The 14310-nt window shown below is 37.1% G+C and overlaps 1 protein-coding gene across 3 annotated transcripts in view; it reads right to left on the reverse strand.

Annotated features, from left to right (window-relative positions):
- The window catches only part of Hem (Nck associated protein 1 Hem), a 59383-nt gene extending 46907 nt beyond the window's left edge, over window positions 1-12476 (reverse strand). For 2 of the 3 annotated variants that reach the window (XM_071656173.1, XM_071656171.1), the window contains exons 1-7: window positions 12325-12474; window positions 9595-9699; window positions 9052-9201; window positions 6234-6376; window positions 4506-4667; window positions 2800-3012; window positions 1814-1927 (exon numbers count right to left, since the gene is read on the reverse strand). In XM_071656173.1, the coding sequence (XP_071512274.1) occupies window positions 1814-1927; window positions 2800-3012; window positions 4506-4667; window positions 6234-6376; window positions 9052-9201; window positions 9595-9699; window positions 12325-12429 (992 nt within the window). In that variant the 5' untranslated portion in view covers window positions 12430-12474. Of the gene's footprint in view, window positions 1-1813; window positions 1928-2799; window positions 3013-4505; window positions 4668-6233; window positions 6377-9051; window positions 9202-9594; window positions 9700-12324 lie in introns of all 3 variants that reach the window. The other variant, XM_071656172.1, reaches the window with a different exon arrangement.
- Between the last annotated feature and the right edge of the window lie 1834 nt (window positions 12477-14310).

The following is a 14310-nucleotide window of genomic DNA, read 5'->3' on the forward strand; positions in this document are numbered from 1 at the left end:
GACAGCAAAAAAAAAAAAAAAAAAAAAAAAAAAAAAAAAAATTATTGTAAGAAAAAAGAAGAGACAGATAGATATGAGAAAGAATAAAGTGCAAACTTTTTGAATTCTTATACTTACCAGTAAGTTTTTCCCATCCAGCACAGCTTTTAGTGAATCCTCGGTTCTTCCTCCCTTGCTCGACTTTACCTTCCACACTTTCACCTAGTAATGTAAAAGTGTGGAAGGTAAAGTTGAGCATGAGAGGAAAATCCAAGGATGCACTGGAAGCTAACTAAACTTTACTTCTAAATATCCAAATACTTAAACCCATCCACAACTTCCAGTTTTTCACTCTGCATATAGATCTTACAACCTGACTTCTTATCCCTTCCAAAATCAAGCACCTTACTTTTATTCGCATTCATTTTCAATTAGTATCAAGATCCTACATATATCATCAAAGCAACCCTCCTTTCTATCCAATTCTTCCTCTGATTCAGCTAATACAGCAACACAACACCAACAACCTTTATTATGTTGTCCATGGTTAAGTACAACAATACAATTATTGTGCCTCACTCTAATCTCATGCAATGATCCCTCCATTAATTCTTATCATTACATAACTCCAGGAACCCTTCTCCTGGGGATATATGATAAAAAATAAATGGAGGGATAATTTTCAGAAGTGGAGGGAACAAAGAGAAGTGGGACACCAAACTGGAGAGGGAAAGGGAGTAAAAAAAAAAAAAAAAAAAAAAACACTTTGGGAGCTTGAGGCCTGAACATGCATGAGAACAAAAGGCATGCATGAGACAGAGTGTAATGGAGTGATGTGGTATACAGGGGGACATGTGCTGGTATTGGACTGAGCCAGGGCAAATGAAGTACCCAAAGGAAACCATGGAAAGGTCTGTGTGGCCTGGTTGTGGATAGGGGGGCTGTAGTTTCAGTGCATTACATGACAGCCAGAAATGGATGTCTGGGAATAAGGGCTCTTCTTAGTTCCTGATATCATCATGCTAACACAGAACATGGAAAACAAGTTTGAAAGAAAAAGAAATAACCCCATGGTCCCTTCTCCCAGGGATTCTTCAACTCAAAGGCTGTGCAACATTCAGTAACAAGGGAAGGATGGACTCCTGAATAAGTTCTTTGATAAGATTGCAATCAATGATGCAACATCATCAAGGATGACTTTTCACTCAAAGGGTAGCAACAAATAAATAACAGGGAGATCTTACAAGTAAAGGATGGAGATGTGATAAGACAGGAGAAAAAATGAAGTGTATCTATGTGAGGAGTTACATGCAAATAAGGTCATGGTTTAATCTGAGGAAATGCAGAGTTCTTTTCTGTGACTCACTCTGGGCTAATATCAATCTTATTTCCACTGCAAAATTTTTTGGGAAAGCAAAATCAGTTATGGTAATCTACAAATTTAGAGAATAACAGCTTTTAGATGTAGTAGTACTATATCTAAAGAATCATCTTTCATTACAGAAATGAACTTCTGTTAACAAGGAACCATAATTAAAACAAACAGAACCATACTTTTGTTTTCCCAGTTTCATGGCAAACTATGCTAATACTCCAAACTGACAGGACTCAGCCCTTTCCCAAAAAAGTTAATAGATACTGTAGGGTACCAGTCACTTGTATAAAGGACATTCTGTGGGGGCTACTCTGCTGTACATATTGAAGTCCATAGAATATACATACAGATTTTCTGTTCTGTTTCAGAGAGCAGTACCATTATTGCAACATGAAAAGACTAAAAATCAACAGTATACCCATAAAATATATTTAAATGACAAAATTTCACTGAACTTACGCATGGGTAACAGCATGAGAGTAGCTCTCCTTTACATCTGATACACGCTTACTGAGCTCTTTTTTGGTCTCAAGGAATGACTGGATGTATGAATGTGGATACAAAACTTCATCTCTGCAAGCAAATAACAGCATTAAACTCAGACCAGGTTATACTGTAAATTCAGTACTCAGAGATACTTATGAGCTAATTTTCATCTATATTCACTGACATTCAGCAAGCCATTTATAATGATATCAGCAAGAAAATGATTTATGAGTCTTAAGACCTTTTATGAGCCTAGCTTAGGCATGGTGGACATGCTTGTGCTCTTGTAATTCATTATAGATTTTTTGAAATCACACAAAATACCTACATAATCCATGTTGTGACCTAATATGAAATTAGCTAACTGTACTGTAAGGGGAGGGAGTTTCACACTAATGGGGTTTCATCTCTTGAACATTCTCTAATATCATACAACTTTTTTTAAATACAGGTATACTATTTCATTAACTAAACCTACCTAGGTCATTCTATTCCATTCACCTACCACTCTTATGCAGTAAAAGTAAATCATTGCACCTTTTTTGACAACTTTCTTTTAATTTCAAGTTATGTCCTATGGTGACTCAATCCTTACATCTCGCAAAGAATTGTTCCATGTCCGTATCAGTGATGTTTCAAAAATCTCAAAGCTATAATCAGGTCACCCCTGTCTTTTCCCCCTTGCAAGGAGGACAATTCAAAGCCTAAGATCCTCTCATGTTCATGACTGCATCTGAAAACTTACTACTGATAATTATTATTTACAGTGTAGGAAAAACTTAATAACCTGATACAGTCTTTCAGAATATGGAGCAAGCCCATTCTTCCAAAACATCTATCATACATATTCGAACATTTAAGAATGTGAAACAAAAGTCAAAATTGGAATTACTGTTTCCACTAAATTCAAAGTCTACAGACCATATTTACATCACACTACTATTACCAAGACATTTTACCTGAACAGTGTAATAGCCCAGCCAGTCTGCAATGCCTGTGTCCAGCATTCAAGGGCTTGAGGTTTCTGAAGTGTCTGAGGTATCAGCATATAACCTAAGATAATCCACCGCTCCATGGCATCAAGAGAGAGATACTCACAGGGCATTACATCAGTCTGCGCAGGGTTGAGGAGTTGACTAGGGGTGCTTACCAAACTCAACATTTGTGCTGCCCTGAGAAAAGATAATGAAATAAATTAAAATGATCAAAGAGAAACAATACTAAAATTGACAATGATGCAGTTCTTTTTAACATGATCACAGAATCTTTGACATCTAAATGAAATAAAAAAGGACACACTTGGGAAAAAAGTGGTATAGATGTGGATGGTTCATATGTACTAATATGACATGATATATGAAGAAAAAGTGGTCATTGGACACTATAGTAAGAAATAAGGTATCATAAAAGTTATATAGAGGGAAGTTTAACTGCTTGTATTATAAAACTTGAAGTATGCAGTGTGCCATGTACGTCTGGTTTCTTAATATCACATCTATCAAAACTAGAGGCATCTTCTATGGGAAAAATTGGCACTTGCACTGCAGCATTGCTTTTCTATTTTTATGTCAGCTGAAATGGCACAGGACTTCGAATGCCTTATTCAAAGCAATCCCAATTACACTGCACATATATACACAATTTTTTCTTATATGTTCATATTTCCTGCACCAGTGAGGTAACACTAAGAATACAGAAATGCCTTCATTTGCTCACATCCACACTCTAGGCATTATACATATTGCACTGAAACCAGATACCCTCACCCACAACCAGGCCCCACCAACCTTTCCATGGTTTGCCCTGACCACTTCATTTGCCATGGTTCAGCCCACAAGAAGGATGTTGTTCCCTGTATATTACACCATCCAATTCACTCTATCCCTTGCACACCTTGGGTCCTCCTGCACGTTAGGGCCCTGAACTTTCAAAGCATTTTTCACTCCATTCTTCTTCGCCCTCCTTAGTTCCTCTTTTCCTTGTTCCCTCCACTTCTGACATGTACATCCTCTGCTCACTCATACTATCCATATGTCTAAACCATTTTAGCACACTCTCTTCAGCACTTTTATGCATACTCCTCTTGCTATTAAGCCTTCCCTTAACCTCTCATTCCTATTTGATCAAACCTCCTCATCCCATATATTGCCCTCGAACACTTATTTTCCAAAACATTCACCATACTCTATACATTTTTGCTAACGTACCACACCTTGAATGCACAGAGCACCAACAGGACTACTATGCCAACAAACATACCCATCTTTTTCCTCTTACAAACAGAGACCTCTCTTTGCCACATACATTTTGTAAACACCCCCCTTACCAACAGGAAACAAAAACTAACTCACTACATGAGACAAACTGGTTGGTTGATGTAGTATGCAGGGAGTACCATGCTCTCAACAGAATGAACCAGGACACATGAAGAAGTCAAGGCACATTATGAAGTGGTATGCGAGGAATGGGTATGGATGGAAGGTTTTGGTTTCAATAAATCATATATGAAAACAAGAGACATTTGTTTCCTCATGATGGTAATACAATAAAGCATGAAGAGCAATGAGGCATACTACAAGAGTTTATTACACAATCCTTAAGCTTCTTTATTAAAGACTAGAATAATCAGGAAAGTTTTTCAACAAAGACAGCAATATCATCCTACCTCCACTGTTCTGCTCGTAGATTTCTGCGTGGGTACAGAACCCAAAGTGAACAAAGAGCAACAGACAAGAGCTTAGCATGAGGTACAAACTCTTCATTCAGTTTCTTCAATGGACTTTCATAGTCCATTATCATCTGGCCAAGACGTGGAAAACTTGGGTCACTGAAAAGAAATAAATTACGGTGCATACACAAAAAATCGGATCGATGATATTCCAAAATTTCAGTGTTTTCTGCATAAAAAAAAATCAATGATTAATCATTCAAATCTATACCAAACAGGACCTTTCATCATTAACTGTGGGAAAGTTCTCACAAAACTTACTATCTAAACCACCATAAATCTAAGACATTTTTCTTTAAGCTTGTTTGTCACTTCCCCCATCAGTGAGGCACTGCAAGGAACAAATGAAGAACATAGCCTCATTCGCTCCTATATATTCTCTAAATGTCATGTGCAAAATAATGACACCAAAGCCATAACCAGGTCCCACAAACCTTTCAATGGTTTCCCCAGACACTTCATAAGCCTTTTTGTTTCATACATATTCGCCATTTCCCACATTAACAAGGTAGCACTGAGAACAGTGGACTGAGCCTTAATCACCTTCTCTGTTCCTTCTTTTGGAAAATCAAAAAAAGGAGGGAAGGATTTCCAGCCTCCCACTCCCTACCCTTTTAGTCGCCTTCTACGACATGCAGGGAATATGTGGGAAGTATTCTTCCTCCCCTATCCCTAGGGATAATTCATAAACATTGAAGAATGTGTGGAAGTCGAGAACATTATCTCGGAAAGCAAAAATGGGTATGTTTGAAGGAACAGTGGTTCCAACGAGGCGTGGGCTATGGATAAAGTTGTGCGCAGGAGGATGGATGTGCTGGAAATGAGATGTTTGAGGACAATGTGTGGTGTGAGGTGGTTTGATCGAGTGAGTAATGTAAGGGTAAGAGAGATGTGTGGAAATAAAAAGAGCGTGGTTGAGAGAGCAGAAGAGGGTGTTTTGAAGTGGTTTGGGCACATGGAGAGAATGAGTGAGGAAAGATTGACCAAGAGGATATATGTGTCGGAGGTGGAGGGAACGAGGAGAAGAGGGAGACCAAATTGGAGGTGGAAAGATGGAGTGAAAAAGATTTTGTGTGATCGGGGCCTGAACATGCAGGAGGGTGAAAGGAGGGCAAGGAATAGAGTGAATTGGAGCGATGTGGTATACCGGGGTTGACGTGCTGTCAGTGGATTGAATCAAGGCATGTGAAGCATCTGGGGTAAACCATGGAAAGCTGTGTAGGTATGTATATTTGCATGTGTGGACGTATGTATATACATGTGTATGGGGGGGGGGTTGGGCCATTTCTTTCGTCTGTTTCCTTGCGCTACCTCGCAAATGCGGGAGACAGCGACAAAGTATAATAAATAAATATAATAACACATATTTCTAATTCACTCTATACCAGTCTTTAGCAAATCAAAGTAGGGTGAGGAACAAAAGATGAACATAAAGTCAAGAGGTTTATGTTGCAGAGATGAGATAGAGGAACTGAAGAACTGTGTTTACATAACTGCATTTCAAGGGAGGTTCTGCAGGACCTATCCAACTGCACACAAGGAAAACTCTTCAAAGATAGAAGCTCTGAAACTGTCAACTCACAATAGATGCAAAGCACAAACAGAGGTGTACATACTGGCATACATACATAAATTTCCCGTTTACAGTATGAATACAACACTTACCCCTGATTGTTAACCATCTCATGAGCAGCATTGAAGAGTCCTAGCACAGCTTTACGATCCTCCACTCGTGACAAAAGAATCATCAAAGTAACATAGTTGGTCACAAGATCGAGATAACCCTTGGTCAATTCAAAGCTTACGTTCTGAAAATAACAACAACAAAAAAAACATGAATCTATCACTTTTCATCTACTGTACTCACGAAACTCCTTAAAAAAAATTCCAAGAAAAGGCCAGGAGGACATATGGTCCTTTCCTAAAAAAGTTCCAGCATCTTTACCTTAAGTTTCACATGGAGTACAAAGGTCCATGGGCAAACAGGAATTACATTTCAAGAAGATCCCATGGTTGGCAAAACCATGTCTGGTAACAAACTAGGCTTAAGGGGTTCGGGAGAGAGACAAAGAGAAATACCTGTCTTACAATGTTTACTTCAAGGTTGAAAATAATATTCTTCATTCTTTTTTCTCATATTCTCATTCTTTTTATTGCAGATGACTATAACTGGGGCAGGGTTTGCCTATGCCATGTTAATCACTACAAAAATAAAGGTATGCCAAAATGCACTTGATCCACCAACAGTAAATGGGAATGGAAATAACTATGACAGAAACACTTACAAACCTACAGATGAAAAATCACTAGCATTCATGAAACACTCCATTAATCCATTAGCTTCATTGAAAGATGATGCAGGTACACCACTGATTTTCAGCCAACTGATGGTTCGGGACCTCTTGTAGTCCGGACAAAATTAGGTGAGAGAACTTCAAATTACCGTGGCCACCAGACTAGTTTACTGGGCGGCCACAGATGGCGTTGTGTGCAGAACACGCCTATTTACATTCTTTACACTGCACTTCTTGGTAGTGATTCCGCAATTCTGTGAGATTCTTAGCTTATTTTGCTTAAATCTAACCCTAGCTATGGCTTCTAAGAGATATGAGAGTGTCAGTCGTGGTGTCAAACATAAACACCAGTCCATATCGATCCAAGATAAAGTAGAACTGTTGAAAGAAAATTGACTGTGGTGCTTCAGGGCATAAGCTGTGTGACATCTACAGTATTGGTTCATCAACTGTCTAAGATACAAAGAAGCAAAGGGAGAAAATATTGAAATTCTATGCACACAGCGATTCCAAGAAGCAAATGAGGATTAGAAAAACTATGAAAGATGGCAAGAGTACTGAGCACGATTGAGTGATGGAATGGTTTTGACAGTGTTGGAGTGATGGAGTGGACTTGTCAGATAGCATGATAATGGACCAGGGTAAGTTGTTCCATAAAGAACTTAAATTCCAACATGAGTGTGACTATAGTGACGGATGGATTCAGAGTCAAAAAGCGTCATGGAATTTCCATGAATAAAGAGTGCGGAGAAAAGCGGTCTGCAAACCATGAAGGAGCTACCGAGTATGTGGATGAATTTGAGAAAATCATAGCTGACAAGCACCTCCGTCCTGAGCAGGTGTATAATACATATGAAACTGCATCATTCTGGCAATGCACACCTAGGAAAATGGTAGCTACAGAAAATGAATACCCAGCAGGAATCAAACAGGGGCATATCTAGGGGAAATAGCGCCTATGGCAAGCACTGAAATAGTGCCCTTGTCCACATATATGACACAAATATTTTTCATTTTCATTACCTCTGCCAAGTAGATTATGTTTTTACCGGCATTTGTTTGTTTGTCTGTGAGCAACTTTCAACAAAAGTTACTAACAAATTTTGATGAAATATTCAGGGAAAGTCAGAAATGACACAAAGACCAATTGATTAGATTTTGGGAGTGATCCGAATCATTGTCTGGATCCAGGACACCACTGAAATATCAATTTTTGTGAATAACTATTGAAATAATAATAATATCAATGTGATTCCAAATGCCAAAGATATGTTTTCATGGTCAAGAAATCTTAATCTTTAAGATCAGAATCATTGTCTAGATCCAGGATGCAATTATGCCACTGGAGCCCCCCTTCAAGTGGTGCCCAGGGCAACTGCTATACCCTAGATATGCCACTGGATTCAAACAATTTAAGGAAAGACTTACCATCTTAGGGTACTTAAACATTTAAGATTTGTTTAATTCAAATTTCTAGCAGTTCATGGTATACTTTAGACACATGGAAGATGTATAATTAGTGGGTTAGAGGTGTGTTGATGAATTATCATTACGTGACCACGGTTGGTCTGGCAGGCTTTGAAACCAAGAGTGCCGGAAAATCAGTGGTGTACCTGTAATGACTTCAGATAATTGTTATTTTGTATGGATGCTTTAGAAAACAGATAAACAGTATCATTAGAGTGGATAACTTTACTATATCATAGTTCCACTATTATGTAAGGGCAGGAATGTTAACCATGTTTTCAATACACTGTTGGGCATAAAAAAGAAAAGGTAATTCTCCATAAGGAAAGATGACACAAAGAGGATGATGGACAGAAAAAAACAATAAAAATGAACCCTACATGAGCAATTTTGGAGGTAAAATATACAATTAGAGTAACTTCATTTAAAGTAATGTGATGTAGACCAATAAAAAAGCAGCACATGAATGTGGCCAAAGAAATGAACAAACAAAAATGGAAAGGACATTACCTTCACAGGAGGCTGACAAAATTACCAATAAAAGATTGAATACAGCAAAAATAAACACAACATGATGAATACTACAAACTCTTTAGGTGAATACTGAAATTACTGTAATCAAAATAAGATTCCTTATCTACATGCATTAGAAAGCTAGAAAAACTGGGATGATTTATAACTTTGCACAAGTGAAATAAGGTACTGTCAGAAGGAAGACTTACAATATCGAGTGACTCTGACATCCCCAAGGCATCCATAACTGTAAGTAATTCAGAAACATGATCCTTCAAATCTAGAAGGTCAACAAATGTGTAGTAGTATAGGGAAAGGGACTTCATGATGTCCGTTCGCACGTTGGTCAGTGCTTGTAACTGGGAAAGGAAAAGGTTATACATAAATAAAGATAACATTTCAACAGCTGTATATAATATAAAAGGCAGAATGAATTTCACTTGCCTGACCCATTATACAGGTTAAACTGAATGCACGTACACACATAAATTATTTCATATCACAAAGTGCAAGCTACAACTTCTGATTCCTGAATAAAGAGCATAAATCAGGGGCAGAAAAATGGTGAACAAAGACAGATACAATTCCAGGAATAAACTGTCATAAATTCCTATGATAAACTTCATCCTAATTTTGCTTCTTCAGCCTAAAAAATTCTGCCAAGACATTTGGCTTCTCTTTCATCATCAATGGTGAAAATCAACAAACAAAACATAATAACTAAGTTTACAAAATATACACAGGAGCCTTACCGACTTGCTGTCGATATTGGGAAATTTTCTGACAATGTGTTTGATACATGACTCCAGACTCTTGTCAGAAAGAAATGCTGGTTTGGATTTTGCATCTCCACAGGCCTGGAGAGATAAAAGAGCATTAAATGACTAACATCACTTATTCTTCCTTTAAGGGGTTTGACCACATTAAAAGTTTCAATAAAATCATTTTTGCCATTCTTTGGTTGAATCTTATCATTATATATCTGAAGAAAGAAATCAAAGATTTTCTTCCCTAGTTTAGGTAACTTTCCAATCAAATTTCATGATCGTCTAGCATGTCAAACTTCATGGAAAAGGTAAACACAAAAATTTCTAACCTGTAGTTACCATCAATTTAATAATAATCACTAAAGAATATTGTACTTTCCACAAAGGAAAAAAGAGATAGGTTCCAACCAACAATAAGAAAATCTATTCAACCCTTTCACTGCAACTGTCAGACATATTTAAATAAACATTCATACCACATGACTGAGAAATTCAAATTTACCCTACAGCTACCAAAAAACATTTCCATTTAATGCATCATTTGGGAACATTCCTGTGAACTTTAAACAACACCATATATGCAAATATGCACCAGAAGCGTGTTACACCAGGTTCTGCACATCATGTGGCTGACATGGCCATTATATCTCCATATTTTCTGCTAATGATATTGCTTTATAGGTGAGTTACATGTGTGGGACACATAAAATATGCATGTAAAGCTATGGTACTTATAGGAAAGGAGTGCGAGTGGTTCAGAGATGTGAAAGAGAAAGCATCAGGAGGCCAGGAGAAGGTGCATGGGTGGAAAGAGATGGAAAAGTGAGTATCACAAAATTAAAATAGCAAATAAGAAAAAGTTTTGGAAGGAGTTTAATAGTGAGAAAACAAAAGAACACATTAGGAATTATTTCAAAGTTCTGCTCTGCCACTAATAGCATTGCAAACTGTTAATTCTGTTTTGCAATGATAAAGTTCAGAGATTAGAATAAGAGAGGCAAAGCATGACCTGATGCATTACACAGTATTTTATGACAATAAACAAAGTAACAGAGGTATGTTTTATGAAAGAAGACAAATGTGTGGTTCAATAATATAAGTACATCATTGTAAACAGAATCAACAGAGCCTATGAAGACCTAAGTTCCCCAAGCAGGTGAGATTTTAGGCAAAATTATATCAACACATATGTGGTCAGCAGCTGGGGACTCTTCTGAATGCCTGCTTGTAAGGATGTTAAGCTGTGGCACAAACACCAACTCAGTCTACTGGCAGTTGGCTGAATGCTCAATCATAGGTGTCTGATATATTTCAAGTAGAATACTGAAAATCAAGACAATTCTCAGCTCCTCAGAGAAGTTAATTGAGATTCTGGAATTTACCAGTGTAGCTTGGTAGAGAAACGAGCTATGGATATTAACAATATTATTTGCATTGGTTATGTTGCATTTAGAAAATATACTAACAATTGCAGAGCATAAATTGGAGGATCTTATTTATCTTACAATACTGAATAAGGCAGCAGTGGTGAGCATCTTATTTATCTTCCCATACTAAATAAGGCAACAGTGGTGAAGATTACAAACAGCATGGAAAATATGGTTATTTACTGGAAAAATAGGAAAATAAAAATCAGCTGAAAATATAAAAACTTCACCAATCCTCTCCTAACTGAAAGGATTTATTCTAATTTTCAACAAATATACCAAACACTACCAAGTCTTAGCATTATTTCATCTACCAACAAGTGTCAACAAACAGATGACGTGCCATGGCCCACATTCCCCAAAAGCCCCAGCAGGAAACAACATTAATGTTTGTGTATTTCTAAATGCGAGTGCGCGCAGCTATGGAGGTTAGGTTGTCTTCACAAATTCTATTGATTTTTTTTTTACATATATTTCTACCATAGTAAACCCTAAAGCTTCTCTAAGCCTCCAAAACCCCCAGAACTATCACCTTAATAAATCTATTAAGCATCAAATCAAACACCATAGCTTTTATTCCATGCTTTAAATACCACATTAACACTATGACACAAAAGTACATACATTACCACTGCGACACAATCCTACATAACCATTATGTTACCACTGACAAAATACTACTATACCACTGTGGCATAACCCTATATAACCAATGTGAAACAATACTACATTACCACTGTGACACAAAATGACAAAATATCAAACGCAAGTTTTAATGCGGCGCTTTCACTGAGATTCTCATAAGATCAGTTGCTTTAGCTTAAGTTACACTTACACCCATCATTCTCCATTCTTCAACACCACACCTTCAACAATTAAACTAATTTCACAATGAAAATAATCTTCATTAAATAATGCTCCACCATTCTTATTGAATAAACAATAACCTAACATCAGAGAAAATCAAACAGCACCAAAAGCTCTCAAAGTGGCATAAGTAATCTTAAAAATTACCATTCATCACTTGACCTAAAGGAAAAAAAACAAAATTTTTACAAAATCTGGAAAAAGAAAGCATATTTCTAGTGTTCATTAAAAAAAAGCCACTTCATAAACATTTTCACTCATTCTGTCATTAGAAGTCAACTGAAAATAAGTGTAAGTGTGAGAAACACTCTCACTAAAATCCGTAAATATATAATTGGCTCCTGGAATTATCAATTGCTGGCCTCGCCCACTTGTCACTCCTAGACAAGTGATATCACAATATCTCACCCCATATAATCACCTTTTTTATATTGTATATCCTTGTTAGAATTCCGGAGCATCTATCATTTAGTATACTCAGCTTCTCAGCAATCTTTTGCTGTGTTGGTGAGAGACTTCGTGACATTTTCAACCACTTATCATCTTCCCAAACAAACCCAAACAAATCGGCGGAAGTGCAAGTACATTTCTTAAATAAATATAATCTATAAATGTACTTCAATTCACACCATTTTGTTCTCTGTACTTTATGTATATTCATATGATACTGGAAATGAAATAAATTATATATCTAGTATTTATTCTAAGTCTAAATATTAGTTTTCTACCAAGAAATTTGATCACGATCTATTGCATCCCGGTCTCTTGACGCGATGACTCATATTTAAAGTGAAATTCCAAAATGCATGCCACAGGCACTGAAAGAAGGGTTGTTCTTGATTGGATTAACAGAAACTAATATCTTATATATAAATTGATAAAACATGGGTGAAGTCGTCCTAAATTTGTAAAACATTTGAGGCCAAATTCAGTGCTAGCTTGACCTGATAATCTAGTACATTCACAAATGCGTACGCTCTCTCTTGTGAGATTTTAAATGAGCATTTAAATAAAATGCTGCAATGCGTAGGAATATATATATCTATATCTCATGATCATTATTGTAACAAGTCAGAAAATATTGCTTAAGCTTCATATAAATAGGGCACATTGCTGTTCCTGTAAATTAGTCGTATGGTATTTGAATATGTAACGTGGTGAACTTATTATACTGATGCTATTTTGTTTTATAAACTTTTGAGTATAACATCAATAACAATCAAATGGGCGCTCAAAATTGAAAGGAGATAAAAACCTTGACTCCAAAAAGTCGGTGACTGACCAGCTACTACAACCGTAGATTTGTAGTGGAGTTCTGAATGTACAGGTTAGGAAGCTAGATTAACAATCCAAATATTACAACCAATCATGTAAAAATTTGCAGCCACTACGTCCAATTCCCGGGGAGGAAGTGAGGAACAACCAGGGGTGTCACCAAGGGCTTGCAAAGTGAATATATAAGGGATAGAGAACACAAGAAACCAAAGACATCCAAGGAGAACAAATGAAAGCGCTTCCCTCAGTGAAGAAGTCACTACAAGTGAACTGAGTACTGCAGAGGAGGAAGGGTAAGACCACAGCCACTGGAGCCATGTGGTAGTACATCACACATCCCATGTCCAAAGTATATTGATAACCATCTCTACTTAATGAGGGCAAAGACCCAGTTGAGAGGTTGGAGTCTGGTGGTGCAGAAGGTGAGAGGGTAGGTGATGTAGCCCAGCGTATGGTCGATTTACCTTCTCCCGGTAAACCGTGAAAGTTACATTCTGGGATAAGTCCGCCTCGCACCTTTGGAGAGTGCGTACCTACAGAAGACATTCCGGTGCATGGGCACCATAACAGGCACTTAGGAATTAAACAAACTCTCGTAGAAGAGTGGAGGAGAGGTCTCAAAGGCAGGTAAGTATACTTCACATACTTGTAGAGAATGGTGGTGTTTTTGTAGCATTTCCTCGGAGGCCTAAGGAAAATAAATAACACTTTTTCCTCTATATTCCTTGATTCTAATAGCATTTCAATATAGTTAAAACAAGTTTTTCTGAGACTGGAAAAAATTCATAGTTTACCCAAACCGTTTTCTATCAGTAACACATTCGCTCAACAACAGATGGCGTTGCAGTCGAGCTTAAGGATCTTTTTGAACATAATGTAAATGAAATATTACTTGACAGACCACACAAACGTAGTCAGTCACTCCCACGCTATTCATTTCTTTACAATTTTACCATAAATCAACAAAGCATAAATATCATAACATTTTATGCTCTAATGAATATATATGAAAATACGTAAAGATTTGCAGCATTTTGCTAGAAAAAACAAACTTCTTTCGTCCTTTCATCTTCCTTGTGGGCATCGCGACTATGAACATGACGCTTGCCATATACGAAGACATTTAGGATGA

The sequence above is a fragment of the Panulirus ornatus genome, chromosome 62 (genome assembly GCF_036320965.1).
Source record: "Panulirus ornatus isolate Po-2019 chromosome 62, ASM3632096v1, whole genome shotgun sequence".
Lineage (NCBI taxonomy): Eukaryota > Metazoa > Arthropoda > Malacostraca > Decapoda > Palinuridae > Panulirus > Panulirus ornatus.